Here is a 24,886-nt window from a genome sequence, read left to right as displayed (position 1 = left end):
TGATACAAATGCAAGCTCTGTTGAAGCCGGACAACTATTTTGATCATTTGTATCAGCACGTGTGTTGGAAAAGGGAGACAACTTAAACGTGCACAGCTATGGACCACTTGGAGTCTTCATTTAACTTTATGTACAGACATATTTGGAGAAGGAGCCAAGATTCAAAATCAGAACAAAAAGACAATTGTACTGATTTTTTGCAATGTTATTTTATACGCACAGTGCTTTGACACTGCATTTTGTTGCATGGTACGTTGCAGATATAAGCGAAAATCAATCAATACAGTTTTGCTGTAAACGATTTTAATTTTCAAGATTTTGCTGAAAAACAAATGCTTGATGTGGAGAATCATGCAATGGTTTAGTTTGATGCATTGAACCGCTGTTTTTGGCCAGTAAATCAATTAATGTCTCATGCATTAAGAGAGACTCATTCAAATGTTGAGTACCAAAATATGAAGGTGATCTGCTTCCACTGCAGTCTTTGTCAGTGCTTATTGTTTAGTTTATCCAAATTACAACTGCATTGTTAAACCCATTACTACAGTAATTCATGAATATTGTACGTATTTTGGCACATACTGCGCTGTTAAAGCAGTGTGAAAAAAATACCTAACAATAAATGTAACCTTGAGTGGAATGTCGATCTGTTCCAACCAGCCCGTGAGCAAAATGACTCAACATTAAGTGTGAGCTTCATTTTGGGAGTTTTGCCCTGCTGCTGGATTCTGCATATGAAACCTGTTTATGACTCAGAATGTAACAATATATTTCGAACCATGATGACAAAACACAGATAATGCTACTTCACATCATGCAGTCTTTAGGTACACTTTAAAACCTGTAAACATTTGGCACAATCAGCCTCTCACATGTACAGTGGATTTAGGAAGTCAGTTCGAGCGGTGGTCCACAGGTTGATTGAATAAAATTGCACACCCTTTTAGACAAACGCACTCCAAATGTGATAGATGGCGTGCGACAGATTGTACAGACCGTAACATATATTGTCCCATTTTAGATGATTTTTTTTTCATGAAAGTTGCAAAAACAACACACGGTTGTGTTCACAGGGTCCCGAGCAAACAGTAAACATCAGAAACAATTGTGTGCAATAGATGTTGAGTTCCTCCATTTACCCACAAATTGTAGGAGCCGATTTGCTTGCTCGATAGTGTTTGGTCCGCACTCCTGCACTCCACATCGCACTCACCACCAAGGCGTGTAGTCCTTGCAGAGGTGAGAACAGTCAATCATTGTCTTCCTCTTCTTCTTCAAATGTATCCAAGAGGACGCTGTGCTTGAAGCAATTATGAAAATAGTTGACCACCGTGCGCTGGAAGTGCTGAATGCTGCTCGGTTCCCGCAATGTGTGGCCCTCATCGGGGTACAGCTGCAGGGAGTAGTTGGCCTCCACCCTCACCAGTCGGCTCAGGAGCTCCGCGCTGTGCTGAAAGTGGACCTTCGCTGTAGTCAAACGCACAACACACTTGCCCGTTAGCACTAAGGTAGGATGATCAACATTTAAAGCTGTCATGATATCAAGAAGGAAAGGAATGTTTACCATCTGCAGTTCCGTGGAGAATGAGGAAATTCTCAGCTTTCAGTTTGCTGACCTCTTCCAGCAGAGAGGTAGTCTGCAATAATAAAACGCACAATTAATTCAACAACACAACCTGGTTGATAATTCTTTCTACGCTGGAATAATAATAGTGCAGGCTCTAGTTTGTGATTTTCTCTGTCAAACACCATTGTTAACTTTACTCTAAAAAGATGTTAGAGGAACTCAAAATTCCAAAGCAACAAACATCATTAGCATTTTAAATTGGGCAATTCAACTAAATGTTTTGAGTTAATTTGATGCCAAAAAATACGAGTTGTGCCGTTTTTTTGTGTTAAAGCGTATCAGATTAGAACATTAAAATTGCCTCTTGGGTGTAAATAATTAATTAGGGCGTGATAACCAAATGCTTTATATAACAGTACCACCAAGAAGCAATAATTGCTGTGAACTAGTGTTTACAGTCACTAATGCAATATATTTTACTGCTGAGCCCAGCTTTGCAATAGAGCCAAGGAGGAAACGTCAACAGTCCAGTTCAGAACATAGTTTGATAACCTTACAGAGTAAACATGCTCCTCCTTTGCTGGAAGGCCAAGATACCGCTCAGAAAATGCAGCGCCTGAAATGGAAAATTATCTTTCAACATCGAGCTAGTTACAGTAGAGGGGATCCCTAGGTGATCAGTTGGTAGATAAAGTGTAGGGTGAAAAATTGCTCAGTAGACTGATGATGACGACAGGTAGGCAGGTGAGGGAATACTGACTTGGGGGTCACTTAGGGAAGTAGATAATATTGATGATAGTAACGATGACAATGACTCACTGTAAAGCTTAAAGTCCGTTATTGGGGCCACAGCAGCCGAGCATTGAAAGAGCTTCTCTGTTGCAGTCAACATTTTCAGGGTTAAGTGTCCACCAAATCCCTGTTCAAAAATAAGTTTGAATGCAGAGATAAAAAAATTCTGAGGAGCAACTATAACGATTGTTTTTTTACCTTGCCATAAAGAGCCATACGGCGATCGTCAATATAAGGCAGCTTCATCAACAACCTGCAAATAAGTCATTCATTTAGTCAGGTTTCCCGCCATCATTGACGTGACTGCCATTGCTATTGTGTGACACCCACTCAACAACTTCCAAATGATCTTTGATTTGAAGTGAACCAAGTTTGCGTGGCTCTGCCATGACAGTCTTCTGCCCACGGCCGACCCCGCTCCGGTCATCCACCCAGACCACTGCCACGTTGTGTGAGCTGCAAAGGACCTGAGGCCAGTCAAGTGCGAACTCCTCTGTCACCGACTGATGACCTGGAAGGCTGTCACTGAATGAGAAGACATTTGAAAGCTGAAACCCTTGAAGGACTTGGGTGAGTGCAAACCAGGTCATGAAGGCCTGCACACGTGTTTACTTACACAATAATGAGCAGAGGGTGAAGGTTAGCCTCGTAACCTTGAGGTAAAGATAATTTCAGGTGCACATCTAAGAGAAGAAAATTGGAAATCAATTTGGATCTATCTTAAACTAAATGAGCTCAATAAGGTGAATGAAAAGTGGATAGCTTTAGATGGTTCTGGGTACTAAAGAGACCCACAATCGGCAATTGTAATGAAGGTGCTGTACCATGGTTGTCAGCTGAAAGTGTCCTGAATAGATTTTCAGGGAGACACTTGTCTTCCAAGGCTTTGGCCAGGGGACTGTTGTCCTCCAACACAACGTATCCTACAAAAGATAATATTTATCTTTATCTGAACATTGAAAAGATTCCTGAAGACTCAGAGCTACATACGTTTGTATACAGTGTGATGGAAATTTGTTGGTAAGCCACAAAGCAGAAAAATAATAGATAACAATTTTACATGATTTTATTTTTACACAATTTTACAAATTCCGTAGCAAACTCTATACAAAGCAGCTGTCCCGCGTGCGGAATGCTGGAATGTTGAAGAGTTTGCGGGGATTTGCGCCATCTTATGGCTACTTGCCCGTTCATGTTCTACACCACTAAAAAAACGAGTTCCTGGAGATTTGAATAATGCCCAACATTTAAGATACAGATGCAAAATTGAAACTCACTGGAGGGGTCCTTTAAGTTGTGGACTGTCACTTTTGGAATACCTGGACCTGGAGAATGTTTTAGATAACAAACATTTTAAAACCCTGGTGAAGTAAACTCTTACATTTTGGAATTTGACCGATATTAAAAATATAAAAGTTATACGATTGTTTTGAAGTATGACGAAATGGGAGGCTGAGCAATTTTCTCGACGCATCTTCCACTCACCAAGGCAGCGGAGAGTGAAGTAGGTGCAGTTGGGACTGAATTCGGCTCGAAAGAAGCGACATCCGTCGAGGAGGTTACACGTGATGCACTGGCGCTGAAATGCTCCCTCCACGTCCACGCTTAGAAACAAGAAGAGATGTGTTCAGAGTAGACACACACATACAAGACAACTATAGTATACACCCAATTGACTTATACTATGCTGGTGGCTAAGTTTTCTACAAAGGCCTGATTGACATTTGAACATGCTATTGTTTACCCCCAAACGCTGTGATGCGACAGAGAAGTAAATCCGCAGACATTATTTCGGTCTACGCGCTGTGAGACATTTTTAGTTGGTGTTGTGAGATTCAAGTCCTGTAAAATATGTGCCTTGGTTCAATAAACCACTGCTCTGACTTTGCCTTGTGAAGCCTAAAGCCAAGTGAGACCTATTTTGCAGCACACTGAGTTCTTGTCATTCTGACCATGTGCAATTAAGCCCCTGGGCTTCAGCACACCACATGAACTTGAAATTTCTAAATTGGGTGCAAACCCTTAGATACAGAATGAAATCGACAATGAGCAGTATAACGAGTGACATCAGAGTTTGCTTTTCTCCATGTACAATATATATGGTAAAAAGTTTACATATACTTAGTTTTGGGCTTTCAGTGAATTTTCAATTGTTCTTTTTCCATGATGTATCGATTATACAACAAACGTATTGGTGTGTATGTTGTGTGATCATCCTACTCTGACAAAATAAGTCTTCAAATCACTTGTTAAAAGCCCCTATTTAATACAACATTCATGTCCATAATGACTAGGGGATTTTCACTAAAAGTTATGCAACTCCGTGACATCTCATATCCTGCATCTTGGTGGTGGCAGCTTGCCCTGAGTTTGCAAGCAGGACTTTGGGCTGTATCCCAATGCACTTTTCCTATTGGCAGGTTAAAAATGTTGACTTGCCAGTTTTCTAGAATGCAGCATTAGTCCATAAGTGAATGGCATTCTTGCAACTCACCTATAGAGGTGTCTGCCCTGTCTTGATTCCTCTGTACTTAGGAAATAGCTGGTGTCCAAAAAAATAAGACCAAGTTAGTTACAAAAAAAAAAAACAGCAAGTAAATTAAAAAAGGAAATAATGTGCATTTGTTCCAAACCTCTTGACTATTAGGCAGACATTACTGGTTGGACCTAAATGCAAATAACATTTTTGCGCTATTGCGTAATCCTGCAAACTATATGTAGCCTACTATTCACTATTTAGCTATGTCAGCATAAAATCCCATTGTGGTGCACTAACATCAAATTTAGCCCTCCTTGAAATTAAAATATTTTTCCTTCTTCTCTACTCAGGGATGCTTGACTGTGATCTGTCTCTGCTTGAGGGCTTTCTTCACAAAGCTGGATAATGATAGAATTAAGCAATAATCTTTCCTCAACCACAAGCAAGTAATCATAAGCTTCTTTGCTGCTTTATCAGCTAAAATGAGAAGACATTCACTTCCATGTCGAAGGGAAACAAGCAAACAGTCCATGTCACTTACATCTTTCCAGCTTTCTCATCCAGGGCGCAAAGCGAGGTGACATCCCAGCTTCCTGATGTCAAAAAGCGAGTAGGGCTGGAGGGAATGGTGGGCTGGGTGGACATAAGAGTTTAAAAATAATGATAACAATCATAATAAGTGCAGGAGCATCATGTGTGAGTTAAGGGAGGGCAGTCGATTAGCACTCAGAGAAAAAAAAACCTTGAGTGAATCTTCCAGTTACTAATGGGGCCAATTAGCAAGGGCTCACCTTCTAATGGCAAATTCACTTAAGTGGTAATGATAAACGACAAGGCATAAGGTCCTCCTTCTGTATCGTTTCTAAAAGCGCCATTGCTCTTTTCTTCATTTGCCCCGCTCGAGTGAGGATTAAATGAGCAGCAAGCATTTCATGGTGACTTGGTCATGATTTATCTGTACTGAGGGAGAACGTGCTGCAAATGTAACCAAGACGCTGTTGCCCCCAAGCGGGTCTTGTGTTCAACGCCGCTGAAGTGGTAATGGACAATTTGGAGGGAATAAATGTTAACGAGCCTCACGCGGACAAACCTGGGCTGACAGAGCGGCTATGTGGCTGAACTCTCCCCGGGCACCCTGCTTGGCTGGCAGAATGGTGTAGAACACGGAGCCATCATCTGAGAAGAGTGGCACATCCTGCTGAGATGAAAATAAAATAAAAAATGTAAAAAAAACTGCACAAAAAATCAGACATGAAACACAATGTGGAAGGTTGCGCAACGAAATTCTGCATTATTTTAGTTTAGGCTACATTTAGGTTTGTTTTTAAATTCATTCTGGTTAAAAAAAAAGCAGTGCTTCATTTCAATTTATTTACTTAATTATTTCTTTCTTTATTTAATAATCACATTGGTCAAGTTATTTCATTGACCATTTGTGGGTTTGTTTAATAATAGCATTGCTTCTTCATACCTGCCATTGGCTGTGCATGACATCCATGGTCATCTTGTGTTTCTTTAGAGGGGACAAATCAGAAATGTTAGAGCATTCCAAACACATTGCATACGTTCAAATAATTTGAAATGTGACCAGATGTATGCGGAATACACTAGTCCTACGTGTGAATACATCTAATTACAAGTATCAAACATTTTACTGCTATGAAAGACGATTTCATATTTCTTGTGCGGTTCAATAGCATGAATACTTATTTACTAGTTAGTTGGTCAAATGGAATTTATAGAGCATCAAGTAACATCATGTGGGCTGGGCGTGCAACAAAAAGTCAAACTTCCCTTCTAGTTGAGGATGTACAGTTTCAAAACATTGCAAATAAATTCTTCCCATGCTGCAAATGATATTGAATATCAATTAGGATGATAGACATTAAACCACAGAAGGGAATCAATTCTGAATAATAATAATAATAATAAAATATTGTTAAACAAATTTGCGTGTTGAAGCAGAGAGCTAAAGAGTGACCACTGACCTCTGAGCATGCCCCCGTGGTGGCCTCGCACACACAAAGTACCGATTGGTTCTGAGCCCGGTTCAGCCAACGAACCGCCAGGCGGGTGCTGCTGGTCCAGGTCACCATGGAGATGTAGCCATCTCTGTAGGGACCCAAACACAGGTAGGTGTCAAGAGACATTTCAACAATTACTGTACCACCTCCAAGGACAAATTAGATTGGGGGTGGTTACGACAAGGTTTCCCCAAAGGTCCAATGCATAGATATATAGACCAATGTAAACAGAGGTCTGATTCAAGGTGAAAATCGAATGGATTTACATTCCAGTTTTGAGTGTCCAATTTGATTATATTACCAACAATATTGTCATCTATTTTCATATATTTTCAAGAGACCCATATCTAATATCATTGTGTATACATTTATTGACCTAATTTGTTGGGTTGTTTTGTACAAAGAAAGTTCCATGTTTGGGGATTTTCCAATGCCTCGGCCCATTTCCAAATTGGAGTTATAAATCTGAATTGTATCATTGGACCCAAGCAGTGCTAAGACAGCATAATATTCACTTTATGATGGCATTGCGTAAAGGGTACAACAGTCCACCACATAAAAATGACACCACTGTAATGTTTTATGTCATCCTCCATGAACCAGAAAGTGCCCTTCTAACAAACACGTACAGTTAATTGCGTTTTGTCCTTTTTGTTATTGGCGACAGTCTGCTGAGTGCCCTTTGCATTTAATTATTAGTAACAGTGGGATTGCTTTGATCTATGTTAAGTTATGTTTTATACATATATAAATGGAACCTGGCACTTCTACTTGGTTCAAAGGTGTTGACCTACCTGGCCCTGACTGAGTCAGGAGGCGTCATCTCCACCGTGTGGGCCGGGCCATACAGGTTCACCACAAACAGGCTGACTGATGGGATATTGGAGCCAGCCTATCAGAGCAATCAGTATTAATAAACAGCTTCATTTTATACACGATTACAAAATCAATTCTGCCTTACATTTCATTCATCAAAAACAAACGTGTGCTGTAGGAGTGGCGATGCAGAATGGGACTGATTTGTCCCTTTTTTTTTTTTTTTTTTACTCCAAATAAGGCGTCTTTGTTTATCTGTCTATGCTCGCGGTGTGTACTGACAGATAGGACAAATCAAGACTCTTCCACTAGAGGGCAGAAGGTACAATCAAACTGTGTACAAGACAACAGAACAATAGTTGTTTTTAATTAAATATGCCAATATTTCACACTAAATAAATTGATTTGTGAGTAAACTGTGATCATCATTTCAGTATCTACGCTTTTGGTGACAATTGTATTTGATGGTTTGCCATTATTTTAATTTAATGTGAATGTGAAAACCTTTTTTAAATTTTGCAATATGACATATGAATGTGATAAGACTTTTTTTTTAATTTTGCAGAATGTTTTGTAAGCTGTGATGCTATATGTGATTGTTTACATTTCTTATAGTGTGTAATCTTTTGTAAAAAAAAAAAAAAAAGTTGGCATTGCACTCCGCTGTATCTGCATCATAAACTAAATACAATAAATTACAATAAACTCTTTCGATCGTATTGTATACGTGCCTTGGCTCAATGAAGGTTGAAAAACACCGGGCTGCTTGTGATTCATCAATGTCATACTGTCTAAGTGAGTTTCTTGCTATGAGCAATACAATACACTGCAGCATATTGAACCCACCTTGGGGTAGGGGAAGATCAAATTGGAGGGGTATAGGCCACCCAAAAATTGAGGTATTTCCACGAGTGGTGTGGCAGAGTTGTTGATGCTGAGGTACGCCAGCCGGGCGCCGTCCATGGACCACCAGTGGGCAACATAGGACAGAAGCACCTCCTCTGTTTTGTTTCAAAATATGTATCCATTGAAAATACACATCAAAAGCTTCTTTAAGATTGCCATCTTGATTTTCAATACCCACCCTCGTAGGTCCAATCCGAGAGCCCGTTCACCATACTGTGCCGGTCGCCAGTGGATGTGAGAGGCAGGGCTTGGCTGGTCACACTGGGCTTGTAGTAAATGTCTCCATCGAACACAAAGGCCTGGCAACACAAAACAAATCCTTTATCCACGACAGTACAGTTACAGATTTTGTAGCTGGCTGCAGGAACAAAGGACTGAGTGGAACTCCATCCAAAAGGGAATAGTACACTTGCCAGCAGCACACATGTGGTCAGGTCCAACAAATACAAAAAATACAAAACATCTTTGTTTGCTACCCTGAACATGATGAATGTAACTTATTATAGCACAGCTACTTTTTTATTATAGCGAAGCAGCTATAATAAAGTTGAATTAATTTCAAAATGACCAAAACATGGTACCAACATTACATTATTAAATCACATATATTGATGAGATATTGAAACATATAGTAGCTATAAAGTCTAAACAACCCTGCATAAATGCAATTGTAAAAATGAGAGCAAGATAAATCATTTCAAAGGTTTTTACATCATCACTGTGATATACATATAACCCGTACAACTCAAGTTTTAAATATTTGAGAGAATTACAAATAAAAATAATGTGATTTCATAAGTGTGTCTATCACATTCAAATTTGGGAGTCAACGCCCACCTACCACCATTTGAAGTATCTCTGGTTAACAAAGTAATTTTAATCATAGTTTTTCAACTACATTTGATTTTTTTAAATGGACAGAAGATAGACAGGTAGGTGTAGTAATGTGAATTAGTGCTTTATTTATTTATTTTATTTTTTATTTGGGTGGTGCTGTCTTTACAATTAATAAAAGTGTTATGATGGTGACCTGAGAATAGATTTTTATTATTATTTATTTGTGGTGCTTTAATGATACTATCGTCTTGAGGCTGTAGTCACATTGCCAGTTATTCCCTTCACAGAAACGACTGAGAACTGATTTTCTTTTTTTACAGCTCACGCGGCAATGACGCTTATCGCCAAACTGGGACACATGTAAGGAAAACTCGTCTTCAGCCCTGCAGTTTAAAGTCAACCTTAAGTGCTGCAAATGACAGAATGAGTGTCTGCCTCACCAGTTGGTTCCCCTGAGGCCCCCAGGAAGCGTACTGCAAGCCATCCTTCTCCTCCACTGGTGGCCGAAGCGCCAGCAGGTCCCTGCAACACACACATAGCATTGCACATAATGCATCCATTAGGGAGTTGCATCCTTCTAAAAAGGACCTCCATTGTTCGTCTGCACCCTGGCCTGGAAGATGCTGTTATGTCTGAGCAAGATGCAGAGAGAGGGAAACAAAAAGAGAGCGAATGGCATTGGTTCATGCAAGGGTGCAACATCTCAAATCCCTTTTTAGAGGTTTTACTGCCTAGGGACAAGCCTCCCCAGTACCACCAGGCAATGATCTGCTTCACAGCTCCTCCTTAAGTCCTTTTCCAGAGAGTTTCCCAGAGGATCACCGAACCCGTATTACTCATAGAATGCTGAAAATGATTCTCAGGCAGTGGAATCTGAGGAGAGAACACTAATGAATGAATGTATGTTTGACGCAAGCACGAGGCTCTGATCAGATGAGAGGAGTTGCTCAGTCTGCACGTCCGCCGGCATGCAGCCCATGCATTAGCATTCAGGAGTCCACCTACCCAGTGGCCACACTGTAGATAGCATAGGTAGCTGTGAAGGACTGAGAGAACACCTGAAAGAGGTAGAGCATATCATGCGTACGTAGGTCGGCTGGCACATGCTCATTAATACGTAGCAAAAAAGAAAAACACGCACTGCTGGCCAATATCGAGGCACTCCAAAGCGGCAATGACAGTGAACTTGATTAAAAGACTTGATTTAAATTCATTAAGCAACCCTTATTTCATCATGAGGGCAATCAGGTCTGAATATAAGAACATTCCATCACAGAACAACACTGAGGTACATTGAGGAAATAAAGAGGTGAAAAAAGAAAAGCTCTTCGTTCACAATGCAGCTAACAACCTTCACAGCGAGATTTATGGTGGCTGGCCATTGTGTCACAAACACCAGCAGCTCCTAGAATAATTAAATTAACATGCTGAAGAAGACTAATAACCAACATCAATGATGCATTTGTTTGTGTGTGAGTGTGGGGGGGGGGGTCCATGTGTGTGTGTTGACTGTGATTGATCACAGGATCACCTGATGAATTCGAGGTGAAGCATTGATTCTTACCTTTTTTTTTTCACACAAGAGGCTGAAAGGAGACAAATTGCCCAGTGGCGTTTGAAAAGTTCCTGGAAACAAGTCCCTATCGAAATTAAATGTCACATCTTCTACAAAGCAGACTTTAAGAAGGGATATTGGATTTGTCCCTTTGTTGTACAGCTCGGCAGGTGAGGGTTAAGGCTGCAAGGGTAAAGGTAGGTCAATTCTGAAGCTCGTGAAAGAAAAATAATCAAGCTGACATGTACAACTCCGAGCATGAGATGGTGCAGAGGAAACACACCAACAACACAACGCAGACTAGACAGTCACACAAACAGTTATATGTACATCATCCTGCATTCTATTTGCTCCATTTATCATATTTTAATATTAGAATATATTTATTTAACTTGAGGTTATGTACATCAACATGCAAGTGTTCCTGGTTCTAGAGCACATACCCAGGGGTCTGGTTGTTCTGCCAACACATCGGTTTAGAAAGAACGATTTCTCCTTTGTTTCTAAAACAAAGACAAACTCTTTGCCCAAGTAAGTATGAAGAATTCCACAAAAACAACAGCAAATGATTTGGGAATGAATAATAGATGAAAGCAAGTGCAAGAGGTGCAACGGCCCTCTTGAAATTGCTGCTTGTTTTTAATTATTAGTACTTATCCTGCAACCCTGTGAGGATAAGCGCTTAAAAAAAATAGATGAAAGGATAGTAGTACTTAGGAATGGATTAACAAACTGAAAACTAGGGCTGAATGATTAATCCAATTTTAATCCTGATCACAATTTTGGCAGGAAGGATTAAATTTACCTAATCATCGACAATACTGAAATTTTGAATGTGGGATCTGCTGCAGATGTAATCCTGCATTTTCTCAACCAGTAGTCAGCCAACCACAAGAGGGACAAAGCATGCTTAAGGCTTCATTAGCTGCTTAAAAAAAAAGAGCCCGCGCAGCCTGCAGCAGAGCCTAAAGTCATTTAGTGGATTGATGAGAGCGAGTCATGTCAGATTTTATGATGGAAACAGTCTGGCCGTGGTGCAGATTTCCAATTCTTTGACAGACTACAGCCTGCAATTGACTTGAAACCCATCCAGGGTGTACCGCACTTCCCATCCAAAGTCATCTGGGCCAAAGCTCCAGCTCACATGACCTTAATGAGTACAAGTGCGGAAAAGGGTGGATAATGAATTCTTTCCAGGTAAAAAGCAATTCAATTCCAAATAAATCATCCTGGAATAAATTGAGAGCGAGAGGGCCACTTTATAGTCTTATGATAAAAAGCTTGGCTGTGGCTGTTCTGTTCATTTTTATACGCTTAAAAAATCCACACTCGGCACGGTCCGCTTTTTATTATTGACCAGTTGCTGTTCAATGTCTTGTTAAATCAGTCCAGTGGTCCGAGACCGCTTCATGATGATTGTCAAGTGAAGTGCAGCCTGGTCCCTGAGCTCACTCACACCAAGGCTGAGTGACTGCGAGGGAGTAAACACTCAACGGTTCAGTTGAACTAGATTGAAAAGATAAAAAAATCAGGAGGGGGGTTGCTGTTTCGGCATGTCCCGCGCCCCAAAACCTGATGAGCAGTACGTATTGTCGAGCTGTGGTTAGCGGGTGGACGTTACTGTAATGAACAGTCGATATAAGATATTTTAGCCATTGCTCTTCATCAACCCTAAAGCTCCCATATCGGCATCTGCACGGCGCCTTTGGAATGGATTCTTCCCAAAGGTCTTTGTGTTCACCTGCGTGTATCAGTCCCAGAACTCCAACCTCCCGCTCTTTTCTATTTGATTTCATCTCATTTTTGAATTCTCTTTCCTTCCTCCAATCTCTTTTGAGTGCATTTTAGAGGGTAATATATTTTCCCAAATGATCCCTTCTTGACCTGATACCAAAATCTATTTATTGCAACCCAGCAGGCATCCCTGACAGTCTAATAGAAAAGCAACTTCCCACACAGCTTCTTCAATTGTTTCTCTCTACGACAGTTCAACTCGGTAAGAACCTCTGCCATCCCCAAATAATAATCTCTCTGATGGATTTTAACTGGCCGGTATATCTAGTCACGAAATCCCATTTCCTCCAAGCCAATCGCCACCACTCGACCTCCCCAATTCCCCCACCGCTACTTCCTGTCTTGACTTGCTCACGGCGGGGCTGCTGCAAACTGCACCAGTCAGCATAAATTGCCCCGAGATAGACAGAAAAAAAAAGTGAGTGAGGGAGACGAATCAGCTCAGGGAATCAGGGGAAGGGGGGTTGTTTTTTGTAAAAAGACAGAGGGTGGACTTGTGCTGTAACTCATGAATGCATAATTCAAGGTGGCAGGTCAGCCCCCACCCCATCCGTCTTCTGATGTCTTACAGTGTAACTGCATACAAATGAGCGTGGCGTGAGTCAAATGATATCAAAGAAATGGATACTGATGGAGACCTCCTCCATCAGTATCCATTTCTTTTAGCATTTATCCTCTTTAGGATCTCAGGTAAGATGGATTTGAGTGAGAGATGGGGTACATTGACTGGAGTGGTCGATCAATCGTATGGCAACTCTGAAAATGAGAATGACATAAATCCTTTACAACGACCTACTTGCGAAAAGAGAAGTCCTTCGTGTCCTGAGTTATGTCAAAACTGACAGTGAAGTCCACACAAATACAGCAACGGTTTTCAAAATGCAAGAATCTATTTTCTGTCTATTAGTATCCCAAAAAAAAGAACAAAAACAACAGCCCAATACAAGTACTAATTTCTGAAATAAGTTCTTTCTCTTCAATTGTTTAAGGATAAATGGCTATTGATACAAATACAGTATGTGCAGCACCATATATTGCACAAACATATCAATATATATCACAAAAACATGCTATATCACACAGTAATAGGAGGGGGTCAAGTTCAGAGCCTTGTGGAGTGCCTTAGTTGACTGTAGCCAGGGTGGATTTGGAGCATTTGATGTTGTCAAATCGTAATTTATTGTCAGAATCTGAGCAGAACCAAAAATATGTACTGGGAGATGTTCTCTGAGGCAGAGGAGAAGGTCAAACAGAATCCTGATCCTTTCCTGATTCTGCAGTGATGAGGTTGTTTCATTTAAAGTCAAATTGAAAGAGTTGGGAAGGCAAGGAATCTGGTCTTAGTGAGTGTTTGTGAATTAGACCAGGCTTTCTGAAAATCAGAACTCCAAAAACCTGCAAACAAAACCTCACCTGCTTGTCTGAACTGTTGTGTGTTTTCTTTGGCAAAAGCGAAACAGGTTCAAAATCTTGGATCTGGGAGGCAGATCTGTGAACCACTTTGGCACCATACTGCCAAGTGTGGACATTCCATTGTCTGACTAATTAATTTGCAAAGGGCACACAGTGCTCATTACTTTAACAAAGAGAATATGATAGAGTAGCTCTTCCACAGAGAGATAACAGCACTTGTGACCTGACTTTAATAAAAACGCACAAGGAACTTGGCGCGGCTTTCATTCCCTCCAAACTTGTTTTTATTTGCTTGTAAATTGCAACTCATCCGTCCGTCTCTTGATGAGCGTGTCAGACGGGTCACAAAGATGCTTAAATAACGATCTGTGCTGCTGTGTGACGGACCCCCTGATGTTCATTTGCAAACACCTAACCGTGCAATTCATGGCAGTTTTTCATTTGGACCTTCTCACTGAAACAGCTGGCCAGTTTCATTGCCTTCATCTCCTTTATATTCCCTCCTGCCCCCCCCCCTCCCCAACAGTTTTCTCCAAAGAAATCCTTTCATCCTTCCTCGCCAGCCTGCTATGTGTCGGCTTAAATATTCAGCTCTCTGAGCTCTCTCCCAGTCATCTGGTGTCGTTTTTATCGAGCCAACGAGCGCTACAGTATGGCTGAGTCAGGACGGGGCACTTCCTTTGTGTTCACACCACCTCCATCGTTTAAGTTGTGAGCGTCTATTGCAAGGATAGGGAATTTCTTTGATGCGGCTTACCATGCTCGTCTTTAAGAAAAAAATGAACAAGTGTTATAAAGAGCGTCGGAATAATAGACCTAAAATGCTCATTTAACATACAGTACATAAACATTTGTTTGATCGGTGCAGGCAAGACCGCAGGTGCAGAGTTGGTGGGAATAAGGTTCCCCACCTCACTTTAAATACATACCAAATGCTAATTTGCACAAAAAAAAATCAATCTTCTTCAAAGTGTGCACAGCAGAATTATGGTAAGTCTACTAAAACAACAACGTTTTGTAAACCGATAGAATAAATGCAAGACAACTTTGAGAGACAACTCACCGGCTTAATGTTGTAAGCCAGGAGCACAAAGCTCCTGTCTGCAGAAACCTGGAATTTTGTTGTGGTCAGATCCTGAAAAACACACGAAATGATCAGAGCACAAATAATTTATGAAGTAAGAAGGATTCTATCTTTGCTGTGAGTGATTTGCTCTCGTTTATAGTATTGCACTTGACCGGTGGAGCTCCCCACAGCTGAGTCGTGGGACCATTTGTTTTCTTTTATTCAATCAAGAATGTGTTTTCTTAGTAAAAAAAATCAATTCTTTATTTCTATGCTGGCTATTTTGCCAGAGCTACAGATGTTAGCCTCAAACTTTTAGAGTCTTTGCTGCTGTGCTATGTCAAAGTCCACCAGTAGCTTTGTTGTTTTAATAACAATTTTCACAGCAGTCATTTTGAAACAGGAAAATGGTAAATAGTAGGACACATACAGGTGTGGTTATTGCGTAGCTATAGCCTACATAAATCTGTTTTTTGAGCGTTCTCACTGTTCTGGTTAGCTATATGTGTCATCATTAAAGCCTTGCAAAAACATCACGTCTAATGGTGGCCCTTGTGCTCAATACTCATTTATTTGGGGGGACCCAATTACACTATTGGTGCACACCATATCCCAACACACTACATCTTCAGCCTGACAGCGGCAGTCTGCTGTGACCCACATATTGTGAGAATGCTCGCGTCGCACGCAGGAGGTCTTAGGAGCGATGAGGTCCTTGCTGGGAAGAAAACAATTCTCTTTGAAATAACAGGAGCTATATTCTGTCACGCTGCCAAACTATATTATGCTCTGACTGCAGGGGTGTACATCAGTGATTACACTTATGCAGCGTTAGCGATAATCTAATTACTGGGTTCGTCTGAACTGTCGGAACTTTGAAGACGCGTAAACCAAACCAAATGGTGTTGACCAAAAACGTTGTGATGGATCAACACAGGTCCCTCCTGTTTGTCGTCATACGGCAAGTTTGGCAGAAACAGATCGTTTTTGTGTCATTAGTCATCGAACTAAAGTGTGAACGTTCAATGCTGAGACAGGCTAAATCACAGTTTACTATCAGCCATTTTGACAGATCAATTATAATAATTCCAAAATAGACTGAAATGGGCCACCTATAGTAGCAGAGGACATAAAGAATTTCGACCAAGAAATTGATTTCCTTTGCATTTACAGCAGGATGGTCGGGGAGACTGCCAAGAGAAAAACAGCAGCATTAAAGAAGCTCCTCCTTTAGATCTGCTTCCGTTTGAGCCTCGAAGTGAGTTAACATCCTTATACCTCGTCAACAAAAAAAAAAAGTTTTATCTTCATGTGTGCAGCACTCACCAGTGAAGTATTGTCTAGCAGGATGGTCGTCAGGTTGTTGTTGAGTCTGAAAGACAAGACGTGCCCCTCTCTGGTGCGCAGAACCACTTCGTTATCTGCCAATAGTAAAAGTGGTATATTATGGAAAATTGACTTTTTGATTGCTCGTGAATTGCATACAAGCAGTTGAATCTCTGGGGTGCCTGCAGAAACTGTGAAAGTCCAGTCAAAACCTTTCTTTACAATAGGTTCTATGCAGCCCAACATGTCTTAACGAAGCTTTCTGATTAATATTGTTTGTGGAATATGAATAAAGCAGCAAGTTCCCTTCATTTTTTATTCATCTCAGGGGGAGGCCATTTCGCCACTCGCTGTTGACTGAATATGACATCACAGTTGCTCAGGGCTCAGGTGACGACCAATCACAGTTCTAATAAAACAGTTTGAATAAAGTGTGCCCTAACTCTGATTAATGGGTTATTTCCACAAAAACGTCTCACAGACATGCTATTAAGACGCTTGAGAACTGTTCTAACAAAAGATCAATAGCCTGTATTAGCTTTCTCACTTTTGTGTTGTATACTGTTCCAAATCAAGAGTTTCTGTATGGATACAGAACAAGAATTACTTTATGTTCAAAGATGACTTGTTGAGAATTGAGATGAATAAATTATCTTAGGATGTGAAAGACACCAAAATCCATTTGACAGTTTGGCACCCTTACAGTGTTAGGGTACCATAAGCAGTGGCAGGGTGCTGATATAAGTAGGTGGACTTCAATGTAGATCAGTAGGGTGCAGACAAATATTTCTCATATTCATTGGCTTTCTTAAAGTCTGGGTTGAATAGGACTGTTTGGTGCAATATGAAATATGATTCTTACCCGTCAACCAGGCCACGCAGGGGTCATGAACTTTGAACTCTTCACTTTCCAAGTCCTCCATAGTTAAGAGTGAGCGGCGTAACAAGTGTGATTCATCTGAAGATGAAGCCGGACAAAAAAAATCAGTCTGAGTGTTTTGTTTATTTCATAGTTTTATCTTTTTTTTTACTTGTGTGACAATGAAGGTTGATAGAAAATGAGATAAGTGAGGTGAATCACCAAGACCTTTAGTGCGTTTAAATTATTTGTACACTTATTTTAAATATTGGGGAATTTTTTTTTTTCAAAACTCCAGTGACGTCAGTGTTTCTATTTCTGTTTCATCTTTCTTACCAGGGGTCAGAAGGACGACAGAGAGAATGACCAACGACATGACAGCCAGGATCACCATCATGGCGATGCCGATGCCCTTCCAGTTCCGCGGTGGCCCGTCTGAACTCCCCAGCTCCTGTCCCGAATAAAGAAGACCACACACGCTGAATGGGCACATTTGTGTGACTTTATTTTCACAGTGGAACAAGCGACCATGTCTTAACTTTCAAATCACCTCCATGTCCATATAAAAGATGTATTCCCTTGTTATGAGATCAGACTTTCAAATGCTGATGCTTTTTTTGTCTGCACTATCACTTTCAATCACTGTGCACTTCATTTAGCTTAACTGACTGAGAGGCAAAGTGGTGCTGCTAAAACAAAATGTGATGCGTGTGGCGTGCTTGGAATTTTGATGAAGCTGGATTTATTATAACACTATTCCCTTGGATATTGCTCGGGAATACCGACTGATGCTGTTGCAGTTGCTTTGAGGAATGTCAGCACCATAAAAAAAAATCATTTTTAAAAAAAGTATGAAAAAGCTTACTTGATATCTTAGTGGAGTTGTGGTGGAACAATTTGTCCACTCCACATACACAGTCAAAGTGTAATAATGCAATGCGGCTTCTTTTTTGTGTATGTTGGTGGCGGAAAACCGATTGTTCTCAAGAACCAAACACAGAGCAAAGGACGGCAACAATAACAATAGAGTCTTCATTTAATTGAGTAATAAAAATTCTGATGATTATGTGAAACTGATTGTTGTTTAATTGTATCTTGAAACTACTGTATTATGGAAAATGAAGTGCACTACTTAGCTGTGACCAATAGAGACACTGTTGATACCATCTTTACAATGTTCAAGTTAACATGTCATAAAATTAAAACCAAACACACTTCCCTCCATTTTTTATGGCATCTAAAATGATATGAAAATAGATATTGCATAAATAAATATTGCGAAGTGGCTCAGTAGTAGCGTGGTCTGTCACCATGACACTGATACTGTGTCATCATTAGGGAGATAAGCGTCTTGGAGGTGGAAAAGCCCTTTATAAGTGACACCCTGTTTTACATTTACCATGATCAATTTATCGATTATTAATTAGCCACATACTGTTTATACATTTCTTTCCCACACACAGCAACATGTCTTAAAAGGAAATAAAGCTCAAATGAGAGCAAATCTCATCTCTACAAGGTTTGCAGGCAACGCACTTAAGCTGCTTGCTAGTCATCATCAGTCACAATTAAACGCAATGGTGTGCCGTAGGCAGCCCGGTTACGTTTTATCACAATGCGTGGCTGACACCGCCGGCTGAAGTTCAATCATCTGGTGGCCGATAAACTCAGCATTCATCACGCCTCGCCCACCCTCGCCGCTCGTTGCCAGCAATGTGGGCAGGCCGGAAGCACAGAGGGGAAACAGACTGCGGCCCCTCCTTGCTCAATGGGCTGCCTGCACCAACTCTATTTTTGAATCCCTAATCATGACCATGTGAGCATGAATAGTGCCAACTAATGCGCTTCCACAAATATAACACTTCATTAACACACAATTAGATCAAGAAATACATTGTGCAGGAGTCAAATGATCATCATAATGCTTATTCAGCTAGTTGAATCCATCTGGCAAAAATGCACTTGCTCAAAGGTAAACTAACTACTGAAAATCACATGCAAAGGTTTACATTTTTAGATATGACTGATATGTTATTAATTTGTTTAGCTGAATTTGCAATGCTTTGGTGATTCCATTATTATATTAGGCTACACAATATTATTCTCAGTCCTGCCAGAAAATAGACCACAACTAAAATTTGGGCGAGAGTACCCAGAGAAAACCTACGCAAGCATGATTATGGGGAGAACCCCAAAAACTCAAGAAATGCCATTAGAAAGAAATCCCACCTGTAAAATCTATTCGTATTTTCGCTCTCATTCTCAATGCGTCACAGAACATCCATTAGGGTACAGTAAAGTCCTTCATCAGGAGAAACTCAAGGATATGGAGGACAAGAAAAAGAGTCCCCAGAGCAAAGAGAGCTTTCCAGAAATTTCACATGTGGGATATCACATACGTGAAATAAATGTGCCACGAAAAGTGCTGGCTCAAGCACATACGTCACAATTGAGCAAAGGGAGAATCTTAATCAAAATGCTGATGCACCAACCAGTTCTGATGGGAGATAGACAATCAGACCTTCTACTGAGAAAAAAGGCATCAGTTGGCATTTATCATTATGTTTTTTTGACATAGTATAATCCGTTTATTAAACATTTGAAGGTGACTCATTTTTTTGCGTAAGCAACTGATTTTTTTGACAATTTTTCCTAGGCACGTCCCTTGTTGCTAGGCAAAATCTATGAGGAACAATCAGAAGTGTTGGCCAGCTTATATCACAAGTGGAGTTGTACGATCCAGAATGAGATTAAAAAAAAAAAAAATCAGGAGAATTACACCACTAAAGACGTATAAAATTTGAGACCTTGAACCGCTAAAAAGCACTCTCCTGTTATCCTAATGACCCTAATGACAAGGGCTGTAAAATAAAAATAAATATGGATGAATCGCGGACTGATGGTTCTTGCTGGTATATAACTAGCAGGGCACAATGATTTTCGCCCCCCTCCCAACCCAAAAGGATTAGCTGTGATGTTTCCATGGGAATGGCTAAAGAGAAGAAGCACATGAAGAGCTTGGCAGGAACAACAACAAAGTCAGACACGACGGAAATGACTCCAAAAATCTAATTTCACAATTGTATCACATGCTCTGTGTTAAACGTGAGCGTAACAGCGCTCTACACAGCGTGATGCGATTTCAAAAGTTCCGTTTACTAACACAATGCCAGCCAAACAATTCCCTTCAGCAATTCATCCAACGATTCCAATTGTATAGATCGTACTTCCATTGCCATAATGCAAACCAGATGGGCGATCCAGGCACTGTGAAGATTTCACAAATTAGACTCGGGAGACTTCTTTATCTCCATTTTCTGTGTCTTTGAGCCATCGTGATTTTGCCGATAAATCACATGATGAGAAGCAGAGCAGACGGTTGAGGGATAATGCTTTTGGATTTGCATATGCACAGAAAAAAGAGCATTCTCCACATCAGTCAAAGATGTTATATAAGTTATTTAAGAAGCAAGCCTACAAAAGGAATTCCGTGGCAGCCCTCGGTATTTTCGACATGAACCTGACTTTAATGAAGCGCTGCAATTGCACACAAGGGGAAAGCGTAGATTAGCATGTAGCCCACATATGTATCACCTTGTCAATATCTGGCTCAGAGCAGAGGTCGTTGTTCGAGTGGGCTGTAACTTTGTATTGTTTGGAGGAACGACCAAGCCGCTCGCATAATGAGATATGGCAGAGGTGTCGTATCGATTCACATCTCAGCAATTCTTTTATTACTTTGAGAAGAACGTCAGTGCACCATCTTGCCATCGCTCTCAGTCTTGTAACAGCCACTAACTGGGATGATTGTATTTTTTTTTTCCAGGGCCCTCGAGGCTTTTTTTCCCCATGACAGTGGTATCAGCAAAGGAATATTCAATCAGTAAAGATAGCAGGATTTTCTGACCCCATTTGCAGCAACAGATAAAAGGAAAGCAGCACCAAGTAGAGCACAGATCTATCCCAAGGCCAAGGAATCATAAACATCGCCCCCTGGCACCCTTGATAAAAAATAAATGCATAGTAATTTCTTGTACTGCAGTAGCAATTGGCTGGAAACTAGTTCAGGTTGTACACCGCCTTCTGTGAAAGTCAGCTGGGAAAGGCTACGTGCACCTATGACTTGAATGAGTGCTATAGAGGATGGATGGATGGATGGATGGATGGATGGATGGACGGACGGACGGACGGACGGACGGACAGATGGCAGGATTCCGACCACTGCAATTTCTGAAACACTTCATCAAAGCCAAAAAGTAAGAAGAGCTGGAGTTGGATGTACACGTCTGATAAGAAGCACATTTTCATTGCATGGTCAAGGTTTCAAAGCTGTGTATTAGGGGTACATTCTGACTATGTATCGGCATATTAATTGATAAGAAGGATAGAAGACATGATTATTTTGTTTCAGTGCAGTCACCCGCAGCTCCACTCCTAGTCATCATAATAATATAAAATCATCATTGGCCTAACAGGAAATGAGATGGTACGAGGTCTGAAACAGGTCTGCTCTTTCACACAAGCTAGTTTCAACAAGGCATGAAATTGGGTATATAAAGTGTATCAGAATTTTCTATCCTTGGAGCATTTTTTGACAAATGCATGGGACAGCTGTGTTACAAAGATATCTAGAAATGTTTCAAACTGAGCATGTTGCTTTCATAAAGGTAATTATTGCAGTGTCACCTTGTTAGATGAGACATTTTATAAGCCAGTGATAGCACCCTTTATTGAAGAGCTTTGCCTCATCACTCTTCATAGTGACTGCAGCTCTCGTGAGAAATGTTACAACTTTTGCCAGCAATGTGGCATCACTGAGCCTTGTGAGAGACAATAAAGCAGCAGGATTATTCCTCGGGTGCTGCACTCAAGTTTGCCCGGCATGTCATCACGTCAAAGCGAAAGCACATAAAGTTCTTGTGTGAGTTCACGACAGATCTCTCTGGGCTCTGTGTGGTGTTACATCTCAGTTTCTCCACTGGGACCTCTCTGTGCTGATCTCACCAGAGCAAAGGGGAGAGTCCTCTTGATAATACAGCATGTGCTAATTAGTCCACTTGGCAAGCTTTAGCATTTATACACTTGTACTGCAAAGACACAGAAGCACACAAATGCATTTTCAGGCAGCATTCGAAACAAAAATGTTGAAATATAAAACGTTTTATCTGTTTTACATTAAATTGCGGGAAATTATCCAAACAGCGACAATGGCAAGTCTTTAATAGAAACCTTTTGATTGATTTATTTATTTATTTATTTATTTATTTATTTATTTATTTATTTATTTATTTATTTAGTTAGTTAGTTAGTTAGTTAGTTAGTTAGTTAGTTAGTTGCTAATCCAGTTGCTGCTGGAAAAAGAATGAGTAGCAGATGGCATCCGCCGTAACATCCACAGAGAGCCATTTTTGAATTGCATTGAAATCAGCTAAGCATATAATTACTCTGATCTAAGAGTTTACCACACAATGGAAGTAACCCTTGATGCATTGTGCAGTGCGGAGTTAATGAGCTTTCGGTGACGTTATCAATAACAAGAAGAAGAGATCAGCCAGCGTCGTTGAGTGTTTTCAGGCAATTGGTTTCGATTTATACCGATTTATACTTTACTTGCATGAACATATTAAGCCAGGTAATCTAATTAGGAGTGTTATGCTGTTTTTTTTCTTGCTTTCAATGTTGGTATGGGTTGTTGCTAGGTCATTATTGCCCTGATAACTGTGTAAGGCAGCTGTGGCACAAACCTCACAGCGCAGAATGTCGTGGCTAAAGCCATTACGTGTCTTTCCAAAATGAGACATCATTTGAAAAATGAGTACCTCAGTAACTGCAGGTGGCTGTGTTGAGAAATAAAATGTGTAACAAAATAAAAATCTAATTCTAGCAACATATTAAAAGAAGATAGGTTCATACAGTGTGCTGAAAAACAAGTAACTTGAGTTTACCAAATTTGAACACGTACACTGGTTGCACATAATTAAAATGTGGTAAACTGACTTTTTTTTTTTTTTACATTATTTCATGATTTTAAGGGGAAATTTCACTTTACCAGATTTTCATCATATTCAACCAATGTACATGATCAAATTAAGGACTTTTTCTGATTTTATAACCAATTTTACAAAGATTTACAAATGTTCAATATGGGTTTGACTATGTTGACTGTCTTTTAACTAACACACTAAATTCATTTTTTATTGCTAATTAATGGCAATCTTCAGCCTGAGAACAGGTTTCAGAAAACGTTAAACCAACATCCAACTTGAATTTAAAATTTGTTATTACACGAGTGGCAATGTTATTAGACTCCAAAATTGTGTTTTTGAAAACTCTATTAGATTTATATTGTAATATCAGCTATTCCAAGTGTCATTATTCGGTTTTTGTCATATACATCAATGATTTAATAACTCTTGTTTAAATATATATTTGCTCACTACAAAACAAATGTTGCCCCTACCAGTAGTTGAGTAAATAACGATTTTCTGCAACAAAAGAGCTGATACGACAGCAAGCGAAAGAAAATAGTAAATGGGGCACATAGACATCATTCAGGGTACCAATGAGGGGTCTCAAATGCTCCATATTGAATTCTTGCGGCAAGCAAAGCGGAAAGGCTGTTATCGATGCAAATAAAGGCGACATATGGAAAATGATCACATTGATAGCAACAAAGTCGGATTCAATGCTCCCCTGTTGTGGTCATTCACGGGGAAATATCAAGCGCACAACCAGGGTGGAGGCACACACACGCGTGCGCGCGCGCGCGCAAAGGCACACACGCACACACAAATGAAGACACGTACCAGTTCGGTGGTCATGTTTTGTTGAGTTGTGGCGATCATCGTGTTGTCGTAATCCAACAAATCTCTGCAGCTTTAGTGGGTTCTCGTGTGTTCACGCGTGTGCGCGCGCGCGTTTGCGTGTTCTCAAAAGCCACCGAGCATCTGCACTGTTGTCTCCGCTTCTCGCAAGTTTGTCCTCATCGGGTTGGTGGTGCCACCCCCTCCCCGCTTTTTACACCCCCACCTCTCTCATGCGGGTGACTCCTCATTAATTTCCCACAATCCGGTTAAAGACTATTGATCGGCGCAAAGATTAATCACGGAGGGGGCAGCTGTATTTTGAAAGCAGACAGCTGAGTGGCAGTCAGCCAATATGCGGAATATTGATAAAATATTTGCTGAATTCTACGGTAGCATTCCATCCGCGCAAGGGGTCCTCGTTTTACGACGCAGTTCCAAAATAACCAGTAGAAAATGCATGTCACGGAAAATTGGATGAAAAACATAAAACAAAACATAAAATTAAGTGGCAATAACTTAACGTTCCTAGTCACAGTCAATCTAGCTACCCTAAATCAGTAGTAAAAACACTGAAATTGTAAATATAACACATTTTGAATAAAATAAAATAAAATAAATAAATAAATATAAGCCGATAACTTTCTCT

The 24,886-nt window shown here is 40.4% G+C and overlaps 1 protein-coding gene across 3 annotated transcripts; it reads right to left on the bottom strand.

Annotated features, from left to right (window-relative positions):
• Window positions 1–288: 288 nt before the first annotated feature.
• On the bottom strand, window positions 289–24,462 carry LOC119131358 (inactive dipeptidyl peptidase 10). 3 transcript variants are annotated; one of them, XM_037265731.1, is made up of 25 exons: window positions 24,241–24,460; window positions 17,771–17,885; window positions 17,438–17,533; window positions 16,576–16,670; window positions 15,247–15,318; window positions 10,427–10,479; window positions 9,862–9,943; window positions 8,763–8,883; window positions 8,525–8,679; window positions 7,657–7,754; window positions 6,827–6,950; window positions 6,310–6,351; window positions 5,929–6,036; window positions 5,380–5,471; window positions 4,854–4,901; window positions 3,845–3,963; window positions 3,637–3,684; window positions 3,184–3,282; window positions 2,976–3,042; window positions 2,690–2,884; window positions 2,558–2,612; window positions 2,387–2,486; window positions 2,125–2,183; window positions 1,565–1,637; window positions 289–1,467 (listed from the first exon to the last, which is right to left on the bottom strand). In XM_037265731.1, exons 1-25 carry the CDS (start codon window positions 24,277–24,279, stop codon window positions 1,250–1,252), a joined length of 2,373 nt encoding a protein of 790 aa, XP_037121626.1. In that variant the 5' UTR covers window positions 24,280–24,460; the 3' UTR covers window positions 289–1,249. The 3 variants fall into 3 exon arrangements, with proteins under 3 accessions (XP_037121626.1, XP_037121634.1, XP_037121643.1); XM_037265739.1 differs by having other exon boundaries at window positions 5,929–6,033; XM_037265748.1 differs by having other exon boundaries at window positions 1,288–1,450; window positions 24,241–24,462.
• Between the last annotated feature and the right edge of the window lie 424 nt (window positions 24,463–24,886).

Source organism: Syngnathus acus, chromosome 2, assembly GCF_901709675.1.
Source record: "Syngnathus acus chromosome 2, fSynAcu1.2, whole genome shotgun sequence".
Taxonomy (NCBI): domain Eukaryota; kingdom Metazoa; phylum Chordata; class Actinopteri; order Syngnathiformes; family Syngnathidae; genus Syngnathus; species Syngnathus acus.
This window is presented reverse-complemented; position numbering and strand designations above follow the sequence as displayed.

Excerpts from the sequence above, each read along its gene's own strand:
- LOC119131358 (XM_037265731.1), bottom strand. The coding sequence starts at position 24,279 with ATGATCGCCACAACTCAACAAAACATGACCACCGAACTG. Across the intron at positions 6,951-7,656 it reads CCTGACTCAGTCAGGGCCAG|AGATGGCTACATCTCCATGG; the intron begins GTAGGTCAACAC and ends GGGTCCCTACAG. Across the intron at positions 1,468-1,564 it reads TCTCCACGGAACTGCAGATG|CGAAGGTCCACTTTCAGCAC; the intron begins GTAAACATTCCT and ends GTTTGACTACAG.